This window comes from Microtus pennsylvanicus, chromosome 12 (assembly GCF_037038515.1).
Source record: "Microtus pennsylvanicus isolate mMicPen1 chromosome 12, mMicPen1.hap1, whole genome shotgun sequence".
In the NCBI taxonomy this organism is placed as follows: domain Eukaryota; kingdom Metazoa; phylum Chordata; class Mammalia; order Rodentia; family Cricetidae; genus Microtus; species Microtus pennsylvanicus.
In genome coordinates this window covers 41,533,447-41,559,963 of record NC_134590.1, presented here as the reverse complement: position 1 = coordinate 41,559,963, position 26,517 = coordinate 41,533,447, and the positions used below count along the sequence as shown (strand labels likewise).

Sequence of the window (26,517 nt, the reverse complement as noted above, 5' to 3'; positions counted from 1 at the left end):
TTTAGCTGAAATGTGAGAATAGGACATAAGGTCATGATGAATAGCCACACTCTGGAGGCAGAAGCCTACATGGTCTACAGAGCAAGTTCCAAGACAGCCAGAGCTATGCAGAGAATCCCTGTAAGAAAAAAAAAAAGAAAAAAAGAAAAAAACACTTACAAAAAACAAAAAACCCCAAAAAACCTAGTTTGTTAGCGTTATTCTTGAGATGTATATTCTTTAAAGGAAAGAAAGCAGAAACTAAGTTTTTGGAAATGGTTTTGTTGACACAGTCTGTGAATGGATACCACAGTCTGTGGATGGACACCGGGTGCAGCCACTGCTGATTTCCCTTTACATATTTCACCATCTCCCTTCCCCAGGTGTTGCTGCCATCACTACCTTTCCCTTCCTTCCCTTTCCTCATGGCAAGACGCATGGAAGAAGAGTGCTGTTAAGGCCTCTCCATTAATCAACAGGTATGGCGGTTCTCAGCTGCCCCGCTTCTGAGCATTCCACCGCAGCTCTGTCTCTCTTTACACTTAGACGACACCATTATCCACTACACAGAGCGTAAAAACAGAAGAGGGTTGGGTGTGTTTTCTCTTTACATATCAAACATGGCTCATCGCAGAATTCCCTCCAAAATCGCAGATCTTTTTTTATATAGAATACAGAAAAATTATTGATATTATTCTCAAAAGGGTGTTATGTTCAACCAGTTGGAGAGGAATGATCCTGCATTTATAAGTTGTCGCTTTCAGCATTCTACAAATACTGATGCCATACATTATGAGTAAAATAAAAACACATTGTGGATTTTAATTCAGAATTCAGTCTTATTTGCATTTTAGAAGCATTGTACAAAATGATAGCATTCACTTTAATACTTGTTCACTGGGTTATAAAATCTTAGGTGTAAGTCAGACCACACATATCTGAATCTATTTCAAAAATGCCACTCTGATGTGAAAGTATAGTGCCTGCTAATTACTACCAGGAAAGCTTCTATTTTTGTCAACTCATCTGGTGGCATTTGAGGAAGATGGAAGAGATTGTTGCGTTCAAGCTGTCCCAAGATACCCTGAATTCAAAGTGTTACATTTTGAAAGGAACTGAACCCCCAGGGCATGAGTCTAGCAGAGTCATGACCAATAAAACATAAGCTCTTAGTCATTCACGGGCAACGCCTGTCGTCTTGATTTCCTCTTCCACTGGTGGAACTTGTCTGGCTGGCTCCTGCACGGGCTTGTTGTGGCTTTCTCTGATTCTTTGAGATGTGTGAACAGAATCCTACCTTTGGGCTAGGAAGATTGTAGGCAGAGGTCTTTAAGGAAAAACAAGAGTGTCTTTAAGTGTGTTGTGTGTGGAAAAACTGTGTATACAGTTCTTAGACCAGACATATACCAAGAGAGCAAATCACTGCTATTACACATGTTTAGCTGGATTTCAGAGGTCGTGAAGAGTTTCACTGTCTCTAAGTATGTTAAAATGTCAGCAAATCTGGAAAGGTAATAAATCTCAGGTTAGATGATTAATCTTTAATTAAAAGCATATGGCTTCCTATCAAATGATCACGGCTTTATTACCCTTGAGAATTCATCTTGTGCCCATGCTTTTATTCTTTATGTCTTAGTGACTTTGGCCTGAATAAAACAAAATCTCTGGCCACCACATCTTACTCAACAGATTTTGTTGCTCATGTCCACATGTGTTTGTGTAGTTGGATCACTTTATGTAAAGAACATTTCATCAATGCCTATTGGGAAAATGTACGTTTATAGCCTATTTAGAGGTCACTATGTCAGAATGTTGGCTTCTATATTCTCCTAAATTTATCTACATAAATATATTACTTATAAAAAGGTCTATCTGTGATGTTCTAAGTAACCAAGGTCATTCAGGATTCTCTTAAAGTAAGGAGTATTTTGAGTAGTTTCTGATTCATCCCATGCCATGTCACAATGACCTTTCTATTTCTACAGGACAGAAATTCACCCATCCCTGAAGAGCAGTCATTTTGTTTGCCCTCACATAAACAAAAGTTTTTTCCTCATTTACATTCCTTTATATTACTGTTTGTTTCATATTTCCAGTAGATTGTGACTTTTGGCCTTTATTAATTTCTGAGGTTACTCAATATAATTTTTTTCAAGATATAATTAATATATCCCTGCAGTTTTAGCATCTATACTTCTTAAAAGGTGTGAAATTATCATACATACACAAAATGATTATTTAATTCTACAAATTTACCAAATAAAATGATAGAAAAGAACCCAAAATTCTTATATCTTATGAAAGCTAAAATTTCAAGAAAGGTTTAATAGATTTGAAAGGTATAAACCACAAAAATTATACCTTACATTATATAAAGGAAATGTATACCAATATGAAAATAAACTTATGAATATATATTTTTAGAAGAAGGGAAACTTAAAATTTTGATTTAGTGATTGAAGCAGGCAGAGAAAATTATCTTTTATAGAAAGAATCAGGAAGTTCTAAAAAATTATTAAAATTAGCTCATAGGGGTGGTAGATGTCTTTAATCCCAACACTTGGAAGGCAGAGGTAGGTGTATCTCTGTGAGTTCAGGGTCAGCCTGGTTTACAAGAGCTAGTTCCAGGACAGGCTCCAAAGCTACAGAGAAACCCTGTCTCAAACAAAAAAAATGTATTTAATTTAAAACAAACTTTTAATGAAGCAAATGTTACTGAAAAATGAATACTGAACAAACTTAAATATTGTAAAGTAAAACAAATCAGTGGGACTGGGAAAGAGGAGTATTATTTATGCACTGATATATCCTTTATTTAAAAAAAATCTTTGCTCTAAATGTCTGGGATGGCTACTTTTGTGGGAACAACACTTCTCAGTGTGATAAGGCCAAATGCATTAATTTTGAGCTATGCATTTTGAATTTAAAATATTGAACCAAGAGAATACAGTTGAAATAGGACAATAGAAAAGTAAGGTGTATGTCTAAATCTCTCATCTCACCACATTCTACCGATAAGTGCAAATTGAATGAATTCAACATTTTAGATCCATAGACGGACATTCCAGTTTGTGTGTGGAGTGACTGGTGCATAGGATACATGTTTGTTTGTTTGTTATTACTCATACAATTTTAAAAGTGACTAGTAAGACCAGTGGTCCACAAATCCAGTATTAAATTAGGCATATATCCTCCCTATCTATCTGTGAGATTTTCTCCTGTGTGCATGAATAATCTCAGTGACACAAAACATATAGGTAGCCCACTCTACTTTAGCATATTTCAGTTCTCCTCTCTCCTCCTCTCCCTCTCTGTGTCCCTTTGCCACACTCCATTCCCCACTCCTGGGTATTTTTTGAGCTGAAATCTACCTCCCTTTGACTTGTATCTGTTTATTGATACTCTCTTTGGGAAAAGGGGAAAAAGGTGGTCTTTTCCAAATGAAAGTATTTTCGGATTTAAATTCAGACTGACACTACATCATAATGTTTAGATATTTCTTTCTCTCCATATATTTTTCCCTGGTTCACAGCTCAGCCATATAATTTTGTCATTACTTGGTTGCAGATCCTTCTAGTGTTCTGGTTGTTATCATTTTCTCCTTTAAATCAAAATGTTCTTTTTTTCATAAAACAAGAAATTCAGGATGGGCAATCCTCTTTTATACTAATATACAATCTATTGGAAGTGTCTAGTAATTTCACTGCAATGTCTTCAGGCTTGAAAACGAAACAGAGTTTATAACTATGTAAGTCTTTGGACAGAATTTTCATGTATGTATGTTACTGTAGGCAATAACTAAATAGATTGAACACAAGCATAAAATTTAGAAGCAAAAAGAATTTTTGAACGAACTCGATCTTTATTAAAGTAAATCTTTACCAAAAACCAAGTAAATTTAGCAGTAAGAAAATAATATTCTTAAGTTGATAGTATTAAGTAGAGAAAAAAGAAGATTCTCTGAGTTCAAATTATTGACCTATCTGATAATAATATGAGCTCATCTATAACAATAAGTTTCACAGAGGTCAAACTAGAGCAAAATAAGAAAAAAAATCTGGGTAAGGCATGTGCTGTCAGAGCTGTGCTAAGAAAAGCGACTACAAAGTACGTTCCTCGCTTATGTACTCTTGTTTAATGCCAAACTGCTGTCAATGTCCCTTGGCGAGTTCTATTTATGAGTAGATTACAACACGCTCTCAAAGGCCCTGCACATCTAACTCTCAGTGAGGGCCGGCACAGAATATATGGGCTTTCTGAAGCTGTGAAATTTAATTAATTTTCTGGCAGAGTACAGTTTTCATGCCACATGCCTTTGCCCTGACCCTGCTCAGGACTTCTATTTTCAAATGTGCTTTATATATTGTAAACCTATATCATCTTAATGACACTCTTCCATGCGGTAATTTCAGTGCTTGACTTAATTTTCTCAAACACTCCAGTGTCTACATACATTGTTTTTTCTGTATTACCAACTGTTGTTTACTAAGTTGCATGAGTATATGCATGTCCCCCTCTGATTTCTTGATATTCAGACCGCAAACCATTGCTCTTTAGGTATCACGTTGAGTATAGGACTCTTAGGTAAATTTTTAAAAGAACAAGAAACGTCTGTCTGCTTTGTTTCTCACTGCTATTGAAGGCATAAGCCATGAGTAGAGTATCTAATATCGCCCATTTAGTGTGGTAATGAGCAGAATGAACACAGGGAGCTTTTGCATTAAACACTCCTTTACACACTCACCTACTGCATAAACCTAAGTCTCTTGGACTACATCATCTTTAGTGTCATTTCTGGATTTTGATAAAACATGGAAGACTAGAGAGTTTAGAAATTGGGATTTTGCTGTCAGCAGTGACTGACAAAAGTATGATTTGTCATCTGTACAGTGGAGATGCTAAGTTAGTTGAGAATGACTTGTCAGTGAGAATGAAGGTATTAACTTTTGTCTCTAGAGCCGTTCCCTCAAGTAGGAATCTGAGAACTTGCTTTTACTCAGTGGCATGGACTACTATAATCATGCAATTAATTACCTTATATTGCCACAGACTTGCTGCATAAATCTTCAAAAACACTTATTTAAAAAGAAAAACTGCTCTAATTTTGAAGTGTTGTTATGTATGTATATATACATAACTGTGTGTGTGTGTTGTGTGGGTGTGTGTTATGTATTCAGATGTGTGTTTGTGTTAGATTCCGATGTGAATGTTACCTGGGGTGCCATATGTTAATGGGAAAAATCAAAGTCCAATACTTGTTTCTTAATACAAGAATTTAAGAACAACAACAAAAACCATAAAAGCTTGAGAACAGTTTTATTAGAGTTCAGAAGAGAACTTCCAGGGAACTCAAGCTGTAAATTGCAGGAACTGCCAGAGAAGGAAGATGGAGAGTGGTATAGAGTAAATTATGCCATTTATAAATACCCACATGGCAGACAAGCAGCCATGTCACGGGCATGAGGGCTTTAAAGAAAGAGTAAAAAATCCTAAAGTACCTGAAAAGAAATGCTTAAGATCTAGACAAATGCAGAAATAAAGAGACAGGAGAGGAAAAGAAGGAAGAAAATATGAGTTTTAGCTTCAGGATCCTGAAGGTTGGGACTCCAAACAGAAACTCGTGGAGAGCAAGGCATTCTGGGAAAGAAAAATATTTTTTGTCAGCAAATATATAATTATTGCTCCCATCTCTTCAGTGTGGCTTAATGGCAAATCAGAACTCTGAGGTTTGGTTCCTGGCTATGGGGATTGACTAGCTGAACTGCATTAACTCTTAATAAAAGAAACAATGGCATGTCTCTCCTCAGAAACAGAGTCCATTCTTTTGAACAAAGTGAAAAGGCTTTTGGTTAGTGAACATTCACTGGTACCGCGTGTGTGTGTGCGTGTGTGTGTGTGTGTGTGTTTCTCATGTTTAAAAGTATTTGCACCTAATTAAATGTTTTGGGAAGAACCTTGCCACTAGGATATTTGCAGAACTTTAATAGAAGCTAGATTTCTGCGGACTATCACTTATGCCTCTTTGTTCTAGAACAAATGACAGTGGGGTTACATCGTGAAACATCTCTTTGTAAATAAAAATTTTACTACTTGCTCATATAAATACTCATTGAAAAGTGGCCCATAAAAAAAGCCTGTGCCATATCAATGAAAATATTAGCCTCCAAGTTTTCATGGCAATTTTCCATTTCCGTTATCAACATTCATGAAAGAATAGACTATCAGATATAATGAATTCCACTTCTGATGCCATTTAACAACAACCATGTGACAAACAAGTAGTCACATGCTGGGGACAAGGACTTTAAAGAAAGCAGAAAAAACCCTAAAGTACCAGAGAAAGACATGTTATTAGCAATAATTCTGTACTGTAGTTTGGTGATATCATTTTCAATTTTTTTATTGGAGCTGATGATTGCAAATTTGTAAAATCTCTAAGAAGATGACTCTTTCTTAGATAATGCTATAATATTCCAATGACCCTGTTACTCATTAGAGCTGCAACTAGGGATAGAATGGCACTAATTTTCTTTTGTGGACCTACTATTCACTTTGCTGTCTGTAGACTGGATACTATTATTCTGCTGTGACAGGAATGATAATCATGAAAATTGTAAAAGATGACTTTTACAGGAGAAGTTTGTTTGATTATTTTCTAGTCTTTAAGGTATAAAAATAAAGTATTCACATAGACTCTGAAATTATTTTACCTGGAAGAGATTATGAAAATTTTCTTCCATGAAATGTAGTTAGGGAAGAAAAAAGAAGTGAAGAGGGAAGGAAAGAAGGAAGGAAGGAAGGAAGGAAGGAAGGAAGGAAGGAAGGAAGGAAGGAAAAAAGCTTTTCTAAAGTCATTAGCCAGTGAGAGAACTGTGAACAGATATCCCCAGTCTTCAACTAGAGTGACCAAATGTACTGCAGTAGAATAATGAAAAGTAAAGATCTGACTTTTCAGTTGACACTTTTTTTTTTTTTTGCATCCGTGAATGTACTGTGTGCCTTGAATTAGCAGGATGAAATAGGAAAGCAAACTTATATGAGAAACAAAACACCACCAGGTCGCACAGCCTGCTGCCTTTCTAGAGTAACACAGGGGGAGGTGGGCTCTTTGTAAAGTTTGAAAAAAACAAAAATTCTTTAAAATCTGCAAACAACTTTTAATAGATGTTAAACTTGAGGGGAAAAAAAAAAGTAACTCAGCCTAGAATCATGAACTGCTTAACAAGAACTTGTCACTCCCATTGTTTACCTCTGGACTTTGGAATGCAGCAGCCATCTCTTTGAGTTTGTAGCAAGCAAAACAGAAACAGTTACCACAGATTCCCAAATAAACATTAAGCAGACATAGCCATCATTATTTATGCTTCTCTGTCCCCTCTAATCAGCACAGCAGACATCAACTAAATAAACAGAACATCTTGCAAAGAAAACTGTTAGGCCAGATGCGCTAGCTGATTGTGGTAGGAGATAAATGAAGGGGAGGGTGAGTGTCCTTAGAGGAGAGTATTGTACATTGCTCAGGATCTTAATGCTCTGTGTTCTTTATTGAGCATACTATGTGAAAGGCCAGTGAGTTGAAGTAAGGCAGAAAATGTAAGAAAAGGTTTAAAAGCAATAATGAGATGGAGACTTAAGTTTGGTATTGTAACAATCCAACTCTACATTTACAATGAAAATAAAAAGGAGCAGGGAAGGGTGATACTTTTGTGAAGGTGTTTCAGACTGTGTGTATTTTCTCAATAAAACATAATGATTCTAGTAGCATCTTTTTATTCTTGAGTTGTTTATCCAGTTAAAAAGATTGTATTTAGTATGGCTTTAAATACATGAATTTAAATTTTTTTCATATGTGTCTCATATTACATAGCTGTAAAGTGTTGTCATATTGCACACTGAAACTCTAGCTGATCATGTAAATGGGGAAAAGAGGTACAATTAAGTTCTTTCTGAACACTCAGGTGGATAAATCTAGGTTACAGAAAAATATCCAAGTGTGCTAGCTTCCAGATATGCAAGGGAAAGAGTCAGGTCTCAAACAGTCAGGCCAAGTTTTGAGGCACTTAAAGTTAAGAAACCCTGATTATCTTTCAGAAATTGAAGACAGGAAGAGAGTATTTGTGTGGGGGAGGATAGAGAGGAGCAGGTGGGGTAAAACTAGAAAGACCAAAAGATTTGTGTAAAGACCATGGAAAAGGAAAGTTAGGATGTTTTTAATGCAGTTGTTTAAGGCCATTAGTTTACATTGTACGTATTTTACAGAATAAGGCAAACAGATGGATTGGGAGAATAGAAACCTGGGGGTCCTGGAGGTGGAAGGAAAGCCAGGGAGTCTCATATGCCTAAGTGGATAGATACAGTCAGTCTCGAATATACAGCATACATGTGTGAATGTTGCATTTCCATGCAACATATCAACTGCACATCAAGCAAATGCTTGAATTGCCTTTGAAGTGGACTGAATCGTGCTGATGCAATCGGATAGCATGGGATACACCCATGTGTTTGTGGGAATTTACAACCTTTTAAAAATTAAAGAGCAATCTCTGAAAAAATTATTTTATTCAATATTGTCTTTAATGAGCCATTTTAATTTTTGGAAGAGTATAGTGTTTTAATAAGTAAAACATCCTTTTGTGGTTTTGCCAAGCACTTTAAAATTCTAATAATATTTGAGACAATAAATTAGTTGAATCTGGGTTGGGAAATGGTTTGCTAGTGAAATTAATAGTTTTGGGGTTTTACAACATATTTAAAGGATATACCACTTAGTCTTTTCCTTTATTCATAAAATTTTAATATGTCCCTAACCTAACTAAGAAAAAGTAAATCACAAATGTCATATGTGCTCATCTTTTGAAGTTGTCACTGTAAAAGATAAAATTCAAATCCTTTCATTGCAAATAAACAAATAATTAAAAAATAAAATTATGAAGTGATAAATACGAAAAGTGACTTATATGTTAAGACAAGTTCCAAACATAACTTCATTTTGTATACATTTAATTTTAGTGCAAATAATGCAGCAGAACAGCACCAAGATATAGAAACTTTTCAAAACTATATGACCACTTTTAGTAATAAGACAGCATTACCTTGAATTTTGCCTGAGACTTATCATTATATTACCCAAACCAAGCGATTCCAAACTTAAGTGCTGAGCTGTGTGTAAAACTTACTGGTATTTCCAAAAATGTAATTCAGGCATTTCACTTATATTTTAATATGTGTTTAGCTTTTACTTTTAATTAAACTGTTATTTATAAGATTTATAATTAGAAAGACCGCTTTTGAAATTTGCTCATAAATTGAGGGGCATTAAATGGAGAATATTAGTGTTATGACATCCTCTTTCTTTAAAGTCAAGTGTTTATTAGAAATAATATACTTGGCTCCATTAGTCACTGAAGTGACAAAATATTTTTTAGTCTTTCTGAGTCTTAATTTCAGGGTTGTAAATTATTTGGCCTTATGTGATGAGTTATATTTTTTAAAGGAAGAATTAGAAATGAAAGTTGTAACCTAGTATTTGGCGAGTGTTCTCGGAAAAAGAAAAACCATCAACTATCAGCAGCTGTTAGAATACCTACCGTGCCTCTATTAAGTCACATAGAAGGAATATTCTGGCAGTTGCATAACACATTACTATGGTAATGCATAGATTACTTTCTTCCAGATTGTTTTTGCAATCCAATTAATTGTCAGTGTCAGGTGGATTTCTGTGAATTTGAGGTCAAGCTGGTCCACAGAGTGAATTCCAGGATAGCCAAAGCTACACAAAGAAACACTGTCTCAAAAAAACAAGCCAAAACAAAAAAAGCTTATATTTATTTGAATATATAATTTTAAAAATTAAGTTTTGTTCAATCAAATCTAGGTGGATGAGAAGACATAGCTATTGCTTGACAGTTGAACTCGTGTTTTGACATTGAGCTCCTGTGGATCCACAGGTCTCCTATTTTCTCTTCATTCAATAGATATTTTCTTACATAATGAATTTAGTCATATCTCATTTCTCACATGGGAACCTTTATAGAATACTGTGTTACCGATATTAGTCTTTTAAAGTAATGAGCTTCATCCATGTTATCTTAATAAAATTATTTAAATAGGCTTACAAAAGGACATTGACAACTCATCATACCTTAGAAAACTCAAAATGTATAAAAGTGTGGAGAAAAATAAAATATCAGTGAAGCTTTCTCAAATAAATCATCATTTGCCATCACTTTAAATGTTTAATCTGAAGACTATATAAAATTCATAATGTGTGTATATGTGTATTTATTTGTACATACATGTACTTGGACATTTTTACATTCTTAAGTGTTCCTAATCTGATAATCACTCCATGTTAAATATTTTTACATCTAAGGCTTTAGTAACGGTCTTGAAATCATATTGCTGTATATTTATCTTACTGGTTTTCCCAGTTTTCTCTACTTTGAGGGAATAGGCAAGGCCTTGACTAGGCTACCTCCATGATAGTAGTCATCCTGCAAAACAAGGTATGTTTCCATCACTGTCTAAATCAGACAAGCCCAACTCTCTGTCCTACAGTCTGGAATGTATCTGTCATGAGAGGATAGCAATATAGGGATCATTGAAATTGCTTTCAGGGTGAGAAACAGAAGGGGCATGGACTTAGTCACTGACTGGGCTGCTACTGACACTGCCATGTGCAGCATAACGTCAAGGTATTGTTACCTAGTACTACTCCATTTATCGGAGTGCAAATCTACTGTATCAAAAATACGTCTATTGATTAAACCTATGTGTTTGGCTTAAAAGCTTTGGAGTTTTAATATGTTTTTCTCAATCTGGTGATAAATGTTGTTTTTTTCATTATGCATACACAACACATGCACACAAATGCACATACGCATACACTTTTAGTGTTTGAGTACTAAATTCTAAATGAAAATTTCTAATTTGTAATGATTTCTTTGTATATTTTACTCATTATAAAATGTAGTACCTTACGAAAATACCAGTGACTACTCTCTTAATGAGACCACAAATGAATGTTTTCATGCCTTGCCTTGTGCTGGTTGAAAGACAGAATGTACAGAGTTTAATTGACTGTTTCTCTTTCTTTTCCTTCATGTTTGCATTTCATGGCAGTTGGAATAAATGCATAGTCTATGCTTGTGTTAGTCTGTAACCTGCCTAACCGGAGTCGAATTTCAGTATAGAGACAGGCATAAACAGCATGAGTGAATCCACATCCCCTCTTACCATTTCCAAAATTTTTTTTCAGGTTGAAGAACTTTTTAACACTGTAAATCCTTCTGAACTTGATGAATGAGATTTAGTTCAGAAGCTCATACTAAACTTCCAGATCATGACTGTATCCGAGGTGCCATGTATTTACTTATTGAACCCATCCCACCACAATTTCACAAATCGACTGGACATAAAACACATGGAACTTCTGTTTCAAACACACCTCTTATCTGCTTCTTTTCATGTGTCTTCTGCAAACACATGTATTTGGTCTTTGAGAACTATTCCATCTTGTGCTAATACTAGATTATCTGAACACTGTTTCATCACCATAATTATGTGGACCGAGGCTATTCTATGCATAGATTTTCATTTTCACTCTGGAATTCCTAATTTGTGGTTTCCATCATCTCTAGGAGAAAATGTCACGTGCTTGTTTCTTAGGAGTAGAAGTTAATTTTTTTCCTGAGATTTTACTGTACTTCTTTTTCTGTATTTATGAATGTAAGGGTCTTCTTTGGAATGGGCCACATTTCTGATCTCTGGGAGTTGGATACAAACAGTAGATATGCTGATTCAGAGAACTGGAAGCAAAACTAGCAGGCATCTGGGTATGAATGACTGATATAAAATTTCTTGTTGACTTCCCTTTTCCCAATTTTATAGATGTGCTACTTATATTCATGATTTATTCTGCTTGTTTGTCTTTTCTTTCTTTTATTGTTTTTCTAAAATATAACTTTCTTAGTTTTTTGAGGTCATAATTACATTGTTTCTCCTTTATTTTTCTCCCTCCAAACCCTCTCATATACCCCTTCTTGCTCTTTTTCCAATTTATGCCTTCTTTTAGAATATTATATATAATATATACATGAATATTCCAAAATATATAAATACAGGCTGCTTAGTCTATATAATGTCACTTTTATATATGTTTTCAGGGTAGACCATTTGGTGTTGGATAACCAATTTGTATATCCTTCCCTAGAGAAGACTTTTTCCCATTCTCAGAATTCCTTAAATGCCTATAGTTCTTTGTGTTGACTTAAGGCCTTATGGTATTTCCCCTGTCTACAATGGAAAATATATTAGTGTTGACCTTGTTCCCAAAATGGTTACGCAGTCTTATTGGCGGGACTTTATGGGTGTAGCTTCTGACATTCCTGGGAGAAAAGGTAACACAGCAAACTCTGATCCTTTGGACCTTACAACCTTTCTGCCTCCTCTTCATGGTTTCCTGAGACTCGGGTGATGTTGTTTTGTAGATGTATCAATTGGAACTGGGTTTCTCATCTCTGCGTTTTTATTGACTATGATTAATGAGGTTCTTAATTATAGTAAGTGCTTAGAGTGATGCTTTCTGTTCCTTTGCTATAGACTCCCTTTCAGCAAAAGGGAGCAATACACATATCATTGCTGAGGTAAATTTTACTTAAGTGATTAATTATCTTTAATTCATTTGTATGATTTTTTAATACAATTTTTTTTGTACAAAGGGTTTTGGTCATGTTTTGAAATCTGTAAGAATCATATCTATATCAATTAGTTCACATTCCATTACTTTAAATTCATTAATTTTATATTCAAATATGTCTGAAAAAGTGGTTTTTAAAATAATTTTTACTTTCACTGTAATTTGTATAGAATAAAAGAATATATGTGTTTTCTACAATATATTTATATTTATCAATCTTAGCTCAAATAAAGTAGATAAAGTAGTTTGGCATCAATTAACTCATGCAAATATAATAATTAAATAATTCCACAACTATATTTATATGGTATAGTTCAAATTAAGATGTAATTATGGAGGAGACCATGGAATTTGATTCTTCTACCATCTTACATACTTCAGTGAATTTAGTATAAAATATTTGCTTTACATTGTTTGACCAAAGTATTAAAGTACTCCTCAAATTGTCACTCTTTCCTAAAACTGTTGTTCTCTTCTTAGATCACAGATGAGATATAAAATTACTTTTTTATGGAATTCTAACCTTTATCTCTCAAAAGAGATGCTCCCTAGTGATGCTGAAATTCAAGGAGGTTGAAGTAGAAGATGTAATAAAAGGGCTGGTTAATGTATTGCAATATAGATTAGTGGTAGAGTACCTAGCATGTACAAGCAAGACAAAAAAAAAAGAAAGAAATAGGAAGAAAAAAAGGAAGGGCAGGAAGGAGGGAGAAAGGATGAGAGGGAGGGAAGACAAAGCAAAGAGAAGAAAAAATTATTCTAAATTCAAAAGTATCCTTGATCAAATTGTTGCAGATAAATTACTTGCTATATCTGGCTAAGATGGCCATTTTCGTCTAAAAGTATTTTTTTCTAGCTAAAAATGCTTTCTATCCCGGAATTTTTCAGGATAATTAATTTTGAGCACATACAACATGATTTAGGTGGTTAGCCTGCCCTTGTTAAACAAGGTCTGCTGTTTCTGACCACCAACATTATAACTCATCAGACTTTCCAAACAGGAGCTGTTTAAATCAAAGGATTTTCATTGTGGATCACTCAGTGCTGCTGGCTAGGCCTCAGAGGCTGGGAAGACACTGAGTGTAATTGTAGAACCCTGTTCTCCAATCAGTATATATTATTGCAAAGCAAGAACTACACTGTCTAAATTGCTCCCTAAGTTACATCTCAGTCTGCCGTTTGAACTTGGAGGCCTATATACCTAAATGTCTCTGCTATGTTAAAAGAATGGTACACTTTTACCTTCCATAAAAGTGTTCAGAATAAAAGTACCCTCTTTTGATTTATCTGATTATTCACTAAAAAGAAATGCCATTGTTTGGTGGGCAGGATTTTATATCCATGAAGTGTTTCATGGCAGATTTAATGCATTTCCTCTAAAATGTCAAGAAGTAGTTTTGTTTTTTATTTTTTATAGAAAAGGGAACATTTAGGAACATTTGGGTAGGAAGGAATAAACAGAGAGAAATACATTTAAGATTATACTTTTGCATTTGCTTTGTTGAAGTGAGTGGGACATGATTTGAGAGCAAGCAATTTTCCTTTTCTGTTGTTGTTTCTTTTTTTCCAAGTTTCAAGTTAGAAGTAGAAAATCATATTCAGATTCGTCAGTGTTAGTTGAGATGCTCCATCTTGTAGTTGACAGTCATACTGCTTTGTGTCGATGTATCGAGTTGGGCACAGAGGCTACATTTTGTCAGTAGTTCCAGGTTGACTATGTTAAGATCTTTGTTTTGCTACAAACAAGGTAGAAAAGTTACCTCAAACCATGAATCAAATTACTGTTAAAGCTACAATAAAAATGCATGCTATCAAAATGATTTCCACGGACAAATTCCTAATATTCTTGTGAGAGAACATCATTCAGTGACTAGAGCGCCAACATAAAATGAGGTCTCTCTGCTGTACTTCTAATTAGAAAATGAGTTAAGAGATATGGTAACATATATTTCCATATTGCAAAAATCTGGAATTGGGCTAAAATTTTTAATATCCTATCTAGGCTTAAAGATTTCTTCCTATACACTGCCTATTTAAAAATTAGGCAACGAAAGCAGGCATGGTAGCACAGAGCTTTAATCCCAGCACTATGAAGGCAGTAGCAAGCCAATCTCTGAGTTTCAGGCCAGTCTGTTCTACAGAACAAGTTATCAGGACAACCAGGGCTGTACAGAGAAACCCTGTCTCAAACAAACAAACAAACATAAATAAAATAAAAATTAGGCAACATAAGTAAAACATAGAGATTCAACATAAATAAAAACAAATGACTTTAGAATTATCCTAATTTTAAGATGCTTTCAATCCATATAAAGATTGCTGCTGACGATGATGAACACCAAGGTGGAAAAGCAGTGATTGGCACTGAGAAGGGGAAAAAAAAAAAACTTTCATAAACACAATTGATTTTTATCCTTTTGCTTTTTCACTTTGTATGAATTGTAATTTCAGACTGTACTTTGGAAACTAATCATAAAAGAGCCTGATAGCTTGGTGCAGACATTTTCTCAAATCGGGCCCAATAAAACTTCCTGAATATTGAGAATCAAGCCGTTCTCATTGTTGCCATTATTCTTCTAAACTGAGGGCCTGAATATTATGTCTGCCTGACTTTGCTCACTCTTCTTAAAATTATAGCTTATGCTTTTGAATAACAACTATCTCAACAATAATTGGAAGAAGAAATAGACAATTCAGTGCATTTTTAGTAAACAGTGAATTTTGCCAAAAAAAAATCTAGTGTACAATAAAGGGCCATAAAACCATACAACATTTATGTTTTCCAATTTCTTTCTTCACTTTATTCCTATGATGTGTATGTCAAACATATGCTATGTATTTCACTATTTATTTTATTTATATTGTCCTCAGAACACTCTCCATATAAATTTAAATGATACATGAAGTTCCTAGATTTTTGTTGAAAATATTCCCATAGAACCCACACACATACAAGAATACTGTTCTCCAAATAGCATCCACTGCTCTTTGAATGTATTTTTATTTTTTAAATGTGTGTTGAATGGAGTCTGTATATCAATAACTGTTTAATGTCCAGGCATGTGGAAGTAGGTTTAACCATGTGAGATCTTTATCTTACTGCAAACTTGAGACTCATAGGGAAAACATACAGCTTGGTAACAGGGGAAATTATTGTGGATATAAATACAAGTTACTGTAGCAGAAGAAATAAAGGGAAAGATGGGAGGAGGAGGAAAGGAAGATAGCAAAAGTGGCAAACCCAGGCTCAGGCCAGAGGACATCAGGTAGGGCAGCTGGCGGACAGAACTGAACTTCTCTTCCGCTACATTCCTTTAATACAACATTGCCTTAAAGCACATTCTTCTCAAGCTTCAACTGCTACACAAATTCTTTCCCATGAGTTTATTGTCCAGAAAGAAAGGACATTTTGTTTGTCTTTACCATGGAAGTTGAATATCTTTTGCAGTTATTTAGTATCTAGGCTTGAAGAACTACCTGCTTCAGTTAGCATGTCTCTATGTGAAAGGAAAACCACCTAGGAAGGATTGATTTTCACGGAAGTTTGAAAGCTGAAACTGACAGGGACACTGCTCACCGACATGATGCTAAGTTCCTCCAGCCTCCCTGTGGATGTCCACCTTTGTGCTTCTTCTGCCTTTTTCTGTTCTCTGCCTGAGCAACACTTTACTCCTATATTAGCATCCATAAATATCTCTTTCCAAGGATTTAAGAAACATCATGAATGAAATTCTAATCTCTCCATCCCTTTATTACATTTTGTGTGTATGTCTGACGGGGAATATTTACTAAGAGCCTGTTTTGTTGCTATCAGTGCCCCAAGAACAAAGAATCATTTCAGTTTTATAACTAGGTTGTTTTATGCCAGAATGCAGTGCATAGACTAAGTGGGTATTTATGGCCAGTGCCCATTCTGGGTGTCCACTGCCCTCATGGTAAGGACTTGCAAAGTATTTTCCATGTCACTCCTCTGTAAGGCATAAAGAATTCTCTCAGAGGTGCTGTGCACACTTGCTTTCCTTGAAGTTATACTGTTTTCACATATGTGACAAATTTCTAATTAGAAAGAAGCTCAGCTCTCTGCTCCCAGGTGTGTGTCAGTCCATTCTGTGAGTTTTTCAGGAACAGAAGTGCTCACTGGGAAAGCAACTTAGGAAAGGCAAGGGTGGAAACTGCTTGAAGCAGACTGTTTGTTTGGTTGTTATTTTGAGACAAGCAGTAGGTTGTTAGGATGGAGGAGGAAGTGGTTCAATTTCTGCTTGGGAAGAAAAAAAAGAGACAGAGAGACAGAGAAATGAAGAAAAGCAAGCAAAAAAGGAAATCCTGTAGCTGCAAACTCCCATTGAAATTCGTGATTTTAAAGCATACTAGCTCTTCTTATACATGGGCATGGAACAAAATTGAATTTTCCTTCTGGTTTTAAATGCTGCTACCATTTAAAATTATAGACTCTGAAGTCAAACCAACTCTGGGTGACTCTTTTTCTCCGGTATGAAGGAGCCGAGTAATTAGATTCCTGGCTTGTGGTATATCTCTGTGCACACACACTTTTTCCCTAAAGAGATAAACACTATTTGTTGAGTACTTCAGAGGCACTGCTCTCTGGTTTACATGTTAATTAATGTAATTATCACAGCAGTCTTTCTCCATCTTACACATGAGGAAACTGAGGCTCGCAGCTACTCCTTTTGCCCTGGTTACCCGTATGCTCTCCGCCCAGGTAGTCAGAGCAGATTCTGAAGGCAGGCACTGCACGTTGGCTGTGCCATGCCCACTTCCTGTGTATGGGGTTTTGCTAATGGTATCTCTCTCTGCAGAAGGCCTATTATGTTCCAGGTGCTTTGTTGTAAATTATATAGCACAGAAGTGATAGTTTTGCTTTCTTCCTGGCACAAACAGAACTTCCTATCAGTTGAATGATTCCTGTTAAAATATTAAGAGGTTTTCCCCATTCTTTCTTGTTCCCACTTTCTAAGGAACACTAGCAATCTGCACCAATTTACTGAACATGCATTACTGTTAATTATATCAGTCAGGTGGAAGATTGGTGTAGTGTATTTGGTGTAGCTGCAAAGCCTACAGAAATCATATCAAGTAGCAGTAAGTAATAGAGTCCAGGTTTTCACATGGTACTTGCTCCCTTGATCTAATTTTCAGGTCTTTCTTGTGTGGAGCCTAGCCTTCCAATGCAAACCTTGTTTCCTTCCAGCTCAATGCACAGGCTTCTGAGGCTTGACAGTTATACACATTTTGATAGAATAATTCATGTATACCACTATAGAATCACTTAATTTTTAGGATAGAAGCGTCTGCATTGCTTGAAATGCTCAGAGAAATTCCTTAGCATTAGTGATTCCGAAGGACGGTTGTGTAAAGCTGACAGTGTTTTAGGTATTAAAGAAAGTGCCTGACCTTGAGTTTCTTAATGCACTTTTAAAGTTATTGTCTATGTCATCTCAGAAAACATGAGAATGAATTCACAAAGAACAAGAGATGGCAAAGTTGCAGGCACTCGCCCCCAATAACTTGAGTTTAAATCTCTAAGACCCACTTTGGGATATCTTGTCCTCTGCATTCTACAAGTGCGTCGTGGTACACGGCACACACACACACACACACACACACACACACCAATAAGTGAATCAACTTTAAACATAACAATAACAACAAACTAGCAGTGTTAGGTCTGTTGTCTCCCACAACCCCAGCATACGGGAGTCTGGCGGTTCCTATGAGTACTAGGATTGCCTGGGGTATGCAGTAAGACCATGCTTTAAACAAAAATAAATCAAAGAAAGGTACAGAGAAGCAGAGGTGGGGTGGGGTTCTAGCACAGGTTATAGTCGGGGTTTTTAATCTGGGGAAGCAAAACAAAACAAAACATCTCCATGTAGACTGAAACCAAGGCTCCGATTACTCCATGAATTCTGGCAGCAAAGCAATAGGAAAATCAATCCAAACACCTGCTGTGTGTTTATGTAAATCAAGTTCAGGCAAGATTATTTCTCCAAGATTTCCCAGGTAACAATAGCTCAGTAATTCCGGCTTTGTCGTGACTACTGCACATTTGATGAGATCTTCTTAAGATGTAGCCCTCACATACTCACCAGAAGTAGGAATCTCTATTGTCTGTCCTTTCCTCTCTCTTGCAGCAAACATCCTTCAGAGACATTTTCAAACATTTTGAGCTTAATAGATTGTAAATGGCACATCATGGATTGGTTGTTTTATTTCTAAGAGAGGCCTGCAGGGCCCACAATAACCACAAGTTTGCCATTAAAAAGAACAACAAAAAAAAAAAGCAACTTAGTCTGTGGATTAAATGAGTTAAATGAGAAGCTCCAAAGGTCATCTGAACAGTAAACTATTAAGATGTTTTTATCTGTATCTTGTTTAACTTTTATGAAAAGAAAATCTAGTTTGCCCTAGGTTACGTGATAAAAGAAGCCAGTTGTAAAATGTCTTCCACATATAAGGGAAATCTTTATTCTTAAAAATAAGTCTTTGCCTAATCATCAAAATTTTGGTATAGAAATTAAGAGTGTATCACTTTTTCATTGCTTTATTTATTTACTTATTTTGAAACAGGGTTTCTCTGTGTAACAGTTTTGCCTGTCCTAGAACTAGCTCTGTAGACCAGGCTGGCCTCAAACTCACAGAGATCCTTCCATCTCTGAAATTTAATTATTTTTTTCTCATGTATGTGCACTAACAAGACTTCCGATGAGCATAAGGCTCCTTCAAAGAGTGAGGTCATTAAGACTATTATAATGCTTAGACTATTTTATGTAATTGTCCTTTACAGCACAAACAAATTATCTCTGAAACTCAGATCTTATTTTGCTCATAAAACTACCGGCCTCACCCACATCAGCCCACACCCCAAGCTGCATATTTAGCTTGACCTATAATTACCTAGGTGGAGCAGCTTTTCTCTCTTCCAGTTGTGTCACACCCGGAGAGATAAACACACTTGGCAACATGAATCCATATTCATCTTCAAACAACTCGATTTTAAAATATATCTCTTGGCCTCCTGTTGGTTCCTTTATTAAATGGAGAGTCTTACAAATATAGCTTAGTTATGTTTCAGATAGGAAATCATTGGGGTTCCTGAGAGTCCTACTGAAATGAAAATATGTTTGCTGACCACCAGAAAGATCATATGACTGAGGGAGTGAGAAATATGGCAGCAAATTCAGCATTTGTGGGGATAGTGCATCGGGCACAGATTAAACGCACAATAAACTTACCAGCAAGTGTGCAAGGGTGTAGTAGGGACAAAATTCATAACCATAAAAGAATTCAGGAGATAGGAGATACGTTTAGAGAACCTGCAGGTTTAGCAGTCTTGCATAGTTTGGGAAGAGTGAAAAGTATGCAGCCAGAGTCGGGGCACATCTTGAGAATGCACGGGTAAAGAAGGACATTGTTGCATTGCTGCCAAGAGGGTTGTGTGGGAAGCTGTTTGGGTAGAGGAGTTAGAATCTGCCTCTTGCCCGCCCCCCACATACACCCTTAGCCAGAAAACTTGTCTCCTAGGGTGAAGAGGCTGGGTAATGGCCTCAAATAAAAGCTTCGTGGTTGGAATTATGTGCAGGAACAATTTGTAGAATCAGAATGATTGCTAGTTTAAGAAAAAGACAAACACCAAGTGTTTACACTGAGTGCATGCAATTCAGGGAGCATAGTGACAACAGAGCAGTGTTCAGAAGAAGGTAAATGTGGAATCTAATTCGCTGTCCACAGATACACCTGGCATGCACCTCGTTGACCAAGGTCATAATTTCTAGTGTCTGTCTCTTTTTCCACCTTCACTCAGTTCAGGTTTCCCTGTGTCCAGTGAGTGCTTGTGGGTAGAGGTTTTATTAGTTCCATTATAATACATATCAATTTTGCCTGGAAAAAATTTGCTCTGGTGTATTGAGTTACTTTTGCGGTAAGAACTATACAGTTGAGCAATGCCTCTGGCTGATGAATCCACTCTTTCTAATATATATATATATATATATATATATATATATATATATATATATATATATATATGAGATTTACTGTAAAATGATACCCTTTGCATTTACATCAGTTTATTCTCCTTCTTATTCATAAAGCAAACTTGTTTAATGAGCAGTGAGAGGAGGGTACGCAGACTATGCACTCTGATGGAAGGTGTAGACTTGTGTCCAACACCCAACATCATTTTCTACGTAGCTGCTAAAATTAAGGGAAAACAATACAACACAAATCTGCTTCTACACTTTCCATAGTTTATCCTCAAGTCAAGTGGCCACAAGTGAGATCTAATTACTAATTTTTTCCCTGTTTACATACTTTCCTCCTTTTTTTTTTAAAAGGTAAGAGTTTCTCTCTGATGACTACCTGTATAGCTCAGTGGGTGACTTGGAGATAAGAAAATAAAACAGAAATTCTCTGTAATGACGTCAGCTCTGTATGGACTTTGAAAGGGAAAAGAGCTTTGAAAACATATTCGGGCATGCTCTATTTCATAACAGAAAGCCAGATACTTCAATGAGTTAAACCGTATAATGGAGACTTCTTTTCACCACCCAGCTTCCCATTCTTCTTGATAATGATAAGGAATACTGGAAGCTGTCACGGGGTAAGACTCACCAGAAACTACCACTTGTTTGTTGGCTAAGTAACAGGGCTAATCTTTCCCTCCAGCTAATTCTGCGTAATTAACCAACATCCAGGAGTGCCAAGGCAAATTTCAGCATTTACAGTAGTATTTTAAAACCTACGCTGGAAATGATAGCCTCACTCAGGAGTTTTCATGGTCTTGTCATGTTTGATGTAAACCACCATTCAAGAAATACTTGAGAGTGTATTTAATGGTTCTTTAAGGGAGCAAAACTGTGGTAACGGAGGTAAGTGGGAAGAAATTGTCACTGCAAAAAAGGAAAGAAAAAGGTCATGGCTTCATTGACTTAATTTCTCTCATAACTACTCTTTGTAGACTGAATCAGGCACAAGGGTTAGCATCTCTCCAGACAGCTGCTTTGCAGCGTTTTTGCATATGACCTGCAGACTCTTGGGCTGCCCAGCCTGACTGTGTAGAAATTCAGTGGTTTAATCTAGGTGATGAGACACACCCACGTGCATGTGCATGTGTGTACACACACACACACACACACACACACACACACACACACACAGAGAGAGAGAGAGAGAGAGAGAGATTAATGCCTTAGGAATAAGTAGGGATGGAGAAATAGAGCTCAAGTCTCATTGAACAATAACAATCTCAAATTACTCAGCCTCCACCAACACCCCCACTTCCCATCCAGGTTGCTTTAAAAAGACTGTACCAAAATACTATTGATATGCCATGCTAGAAAGTTCTAAAACTAAGTGTTGGCGAAAAAAGCGCAATATTTCTACAGCCATTTAAATTCATTTTTTTCCTCCCTCATCAGTAATATAGTATGGGCCCTTCCTTGTCACAGGAGAAACTCTTTATTGGTCTAGACAGCTTCCACTCATCCAGAGAACTCTGGAATGTTCTGGATGACTTTCTTCAGCTCAGAAAGACTACTAAGTGCTCAAATGACTGAGAGAATTACTCCAGGAAAATGTTTTATTATAAACTTTAAAATTATCTGTGTGCACATGTGTGCATGCACATGCACACGTGCGTGTATTTGTGTGTGTGTGTGTGTGTGTGTGTGTGTGTGTGAGAGAGAGAGAGAGAGAGAGAGAGAGAGAGAGAGAGAGAGAGATTTTCCTGTTACGTGTATTAATTCACCCACTAAGGTGATATTTATTCACTCCTTTATTCATTTACTGCTAGCTGCTGAGTGCATTCCTCTCTGATAAGTGCTTAGAACTGGCGCACTGCCTGTGTTGAAAGTGTAAGGGAAATGTTCCTTGTTCTGAAAGTGTAATAATTGCAGAATGTGCCAGTGCTTACCACTCACTGAACAGGCCCTTCCCACTGCCACCTCACCCTGAGACATTAGTCCAGGCAAGAGTGTTACCTTGGCTGTCTTTGGTCTTTAACCCCACATCCCCTGCAGGTTTCTCCATTATGTTCTCCTGTTGCCTTGGGTCCTGCTAAATTCCTAGCCCCTCAGGTGAGCATTTGTCTTACTTGGAAGGAATTTGCAGCTTTCATTATGTAGTTATTTATAAATGCCTGCTGTCATTTGAAAATGAGGTTTTCTCTAGTCAAAAAGTGCAATTCAGATTAGAGTGGGCCTTCAGATCGAAAGCGCCAGAACTGAAACTCATAAATCAACAACTGATTCGGACAAACTGCAAGATGTTCTATAGCTACTTAGCATATAAATAATTTTTTTCATTAGAACTCAGCAAATACAGTAGTATGGCGAATCATTTGGATGCCATTGACAGGGTAACACTGGTTACTTCTCATGTCATTCCTGCCAGGATTTTAGAACAAATGTCAATGCTAAATGACAATAAAATTATCCTGCTTGATCTCTAAGGTGAGTAAGTGAAAACTCATTGGTTTCACTACAAACAGTCTGGAGTTCTCACAAAAACAACTAACTGACTTTTAAACTAAGCATTTACCATCTTTGGTTTCATACATAACAGGAAGTTATTGGGAATTTTTGCTGTACTTATTTGTCAACAGGGGTTCATGCTGTTGTCAGATAAGGCAGCAGATTCCTCTGATTTCTGTGAGTTTCAGGCCAGCATTGTCTATAGTACACACCCAGGGATACACAGATAAACTCTTGTCTGAAAACAAATCAAAACAAACCAAATACACAAACAAAACAGTGGTTCACACTAAAATGTTTTACTACTTCTCTGGGCACATATTCATGGAAGACCCTTTTAATCCCAGCACTCAGGAGGTAGAGGCAGGAGGATATCTGAGTTTGAAGATGGCTACACAGAGAAACCCAGCCTCGAAAAACAAAACAAACGCTTCCCCCCCCCCAAAAAAAAAAAGTATGATTATTTTAACAAATAGGAGAATTCTAACATTAAAGACTTTGATCAACATTAAAAATACAAGATCAATAACAGGCACATAGAAAGGCTAAAAGCTTTCTGTACATGAAGGGGTAAAAAACAGCCGAGTTATACTTCTGTCTGTCTCTTATTTGCAAATCAAAGGCAGGATTTACTTGAGTAGTGTTAGACTGTTTTCCTCTCATCTTTGTATGGTCCTAAATCTTTTCGTATTATAATTTTCATGAAAATTACACTCAAAGATCTTTTTCTGTCATGCATTCTGTCCTCCCGACACTGTCCACCAAATAATGTGTCCTGTTGATTTCCAAGAATGTTCCCTGCTGTATTTGAAAGTCAGGGTGGTGCCAGTTCCATTAATCAATGAAAAGTAATCAACTCATCTTCAGCAGGCTTTCCCTTGCTTCCTTCCCTCTAGCCCCTGGAAAAACACCAATGTGTACTTCAGTAGGTGTTAGAAGATTGTATGTAGTTTATTAGGAACTTTGATCAAGTACTCGTTGTCATTGACTGGTCTGTGACCAGAGATTATCTAAATTCTACTTCAGGACCATAAGTTTCCTGCCTGTCTCTTTCTTGTGGCAGTTTTCATACAGACCTGGGATTCTTTATTGTGTTCTACAGGTTCCTAACTTTTTATGTCTAGGAATCTTCAGCAGGGTCTCTGGTTAAGTATTTATATTTATTTTGTTATCATTATTTTTAAATGTTTTAAGGGCTTGAGGAATAGCACAGCACCGAAGTGCACTTATTCTTGCAGAGGGCTTTGGCTCAATTCCCAGCGCCCACATGGCCACTCACAATTGACAGCCACTCCAGTTGCAGGAGATCCAACATCCTCTTCTGACCTCTGCAGGCACCCGGAATGCATGGAGTGCCTAAACCTTCACAAAACAACACTCATTCACAAAAAAAATAAAATACATCTAGAAGAATGTTATTAAAAAGCATAATTGCCTGTTTCTGTGAAGGTCATTTTGAAATGGAATGCATTGGTCAGTTTCTAAGGTGGAAAGTAGAGGATACACATAGGTATTAGCATGCCTGCAGGCCTTTGCATCAACCTAGACTTTTCCAGTTGGTGGTTTTTGTCCCATACTCTGAAATATCTTGATGTTTTGTCACATTTTATTTAAGCATCATAGTGAACTGAAAATTATATATATATATATATATATATATATATATATATATATATATATTAGTAGAGGAATATTCCATATGAATTGGTCTTCCTAGGAAATCTGACTTTGTAAGGATCTCGGAAGTTTTATGTGATTGTGAGACTAAAACACCAAACATATCATCTAGCACTTAATGGGTGTTTTTGTCTCCCTCCTGATATGTTTGCCTCTTTTCTCTTAATATCTACAACAAAATGCGTTGAAACCTTACAGACTACATGTGAATGGTTGCTGAAAACATACACCTTTTTTTTGTTAAATAATAATAAAAAAACTGGTATTTACTGAAGTTTAAAAAAAAACTGTGTCATATATCAGGCAGGTCTGATTCCTTTCCAGACTTGCTTGTTTCTGACCTTGGGTTAGAACACACGACCTGGAAATAGAGTTCCATTTCTCTGTCCTTATTTTCTCATGGAAAAAAATCATAGTAGTTCTCTATACTAAAATTCCATTTAGGAATTATTTTAAAGTCAGTCCTTGTGATGCTTTGAAAGGCAGAGGTAGAAGGGTCACTCTGAGTTAGGGGCCAGCTTGAACTAAGCAAGAAGACTCTGTCTATCATAATCATGGAACAAACAAAGCAAATGCTCCAGAATAATTTCTGCCCTTACAGAAGCACTTGGTAGGCCACAGTGCCATACTCTTAGAAGGAAAGCTGAGTGTGCATCTGTGCACATATCATGGTGTGTACATGTGTTCCTATGTGTATGTGTATGCATGCATGAATATGTTAGTACATGCTTATGTATGTGAATGTGTGTGTATGTGTGTGTGTGTGGTGTGTGTGCATGCGTACATGAATATGTTTGAATGTGTTTGTTTGGATGTGCGTGTCTTACATTGAGACGTGGAGTAGGTGGGAAAGCAGAGGTCTAGCTTAAATATATCTATATAGACATCTATGCTGAACCATTACCGCAAGTGATTACCAAAACTTTCTGAGCTCAGATTTTCTCAGTTGCAAAAAAAATGTATATTGGAATTATAATACTTTGAAAGTTATTGTGAGCCTTAAAAACATCTATCACATTACCTCCAGTCATTTAGCTGTTAATAAATGTGTTTTTTTCTTATTATTACAAACGTTCTTTCATCTTACACATGTTTGTATCAAAATACATCAAGAATTAATTAATCATGTGATGTGAGTGATGGCTGGGCATTCAGGATAATTTCCCTCTTTGCTAAGTAATAAGATCTCATTGTTCATTGAAGTTAAATAAAGGATTTGAAATGAAAAGTCATACTTGAATAGAGAGGGAGAAATTAATTATTATCTCTAATATTAATAAAACTATTTCATTTTAAAACAAAGTCACAAAGAAATCATTTCTAATAATAGTTGGCATGGACGATGAAAGATTGTCATCAGCAGAAAAAGTGATCCCTTAAAAATTATTTTAAAACTACCTATTATTAAAGCTAAGCCTCAGACAGATTATTTGTTTAACCTTTTTTTTTCCAAATCAGGAATTGTTAAAGATGAGACAGGACAATGAAATGGTCAATATTACACATTTCAGTAACAGTCGATTATCTGAACCATATCTTACAAATGGCTTGCTTTTTTTCCACAATATAATCTGATAATTAAAAATGTACTCTCTCCCAATCACAGCAGGAATTTTTTTCACTCCTGAACATCATTCTTCTGCATGCTAATATGACAGGCAGTATCATGGGATC

General features: G+C 36.2%; 1 protein-coding gene across 6 annotated transcripts in view; it reads left to right on the top strand.

Annotated features, from left to right (window-relative positions):
• The window catches only part of Pcdh7 (protocadherin 7), a 402,204-nt gene that overhangs the window by 227,794 nt on the left and 147,893 nt on the right, over window positions 1-26,517 (top strand). The window contains exon 3 of one of the 6 annotated variants that reach the window (XM_075943501.1): window positions 363-458. The exons of the other annotated variants lie outside the window; for them this stretch is intronic. Within the exon in view, the coding sequence (XP_075799616.1) occupies window positions 363-451 (89 nt within the window). The 3' untranslated portion in view covers window positions 452-458. The remainder of the gene's footprint in view (window positions 1-362; window positions 459-26,517) is intronic. 6 annotated transcript variants of the gene reach the window in all.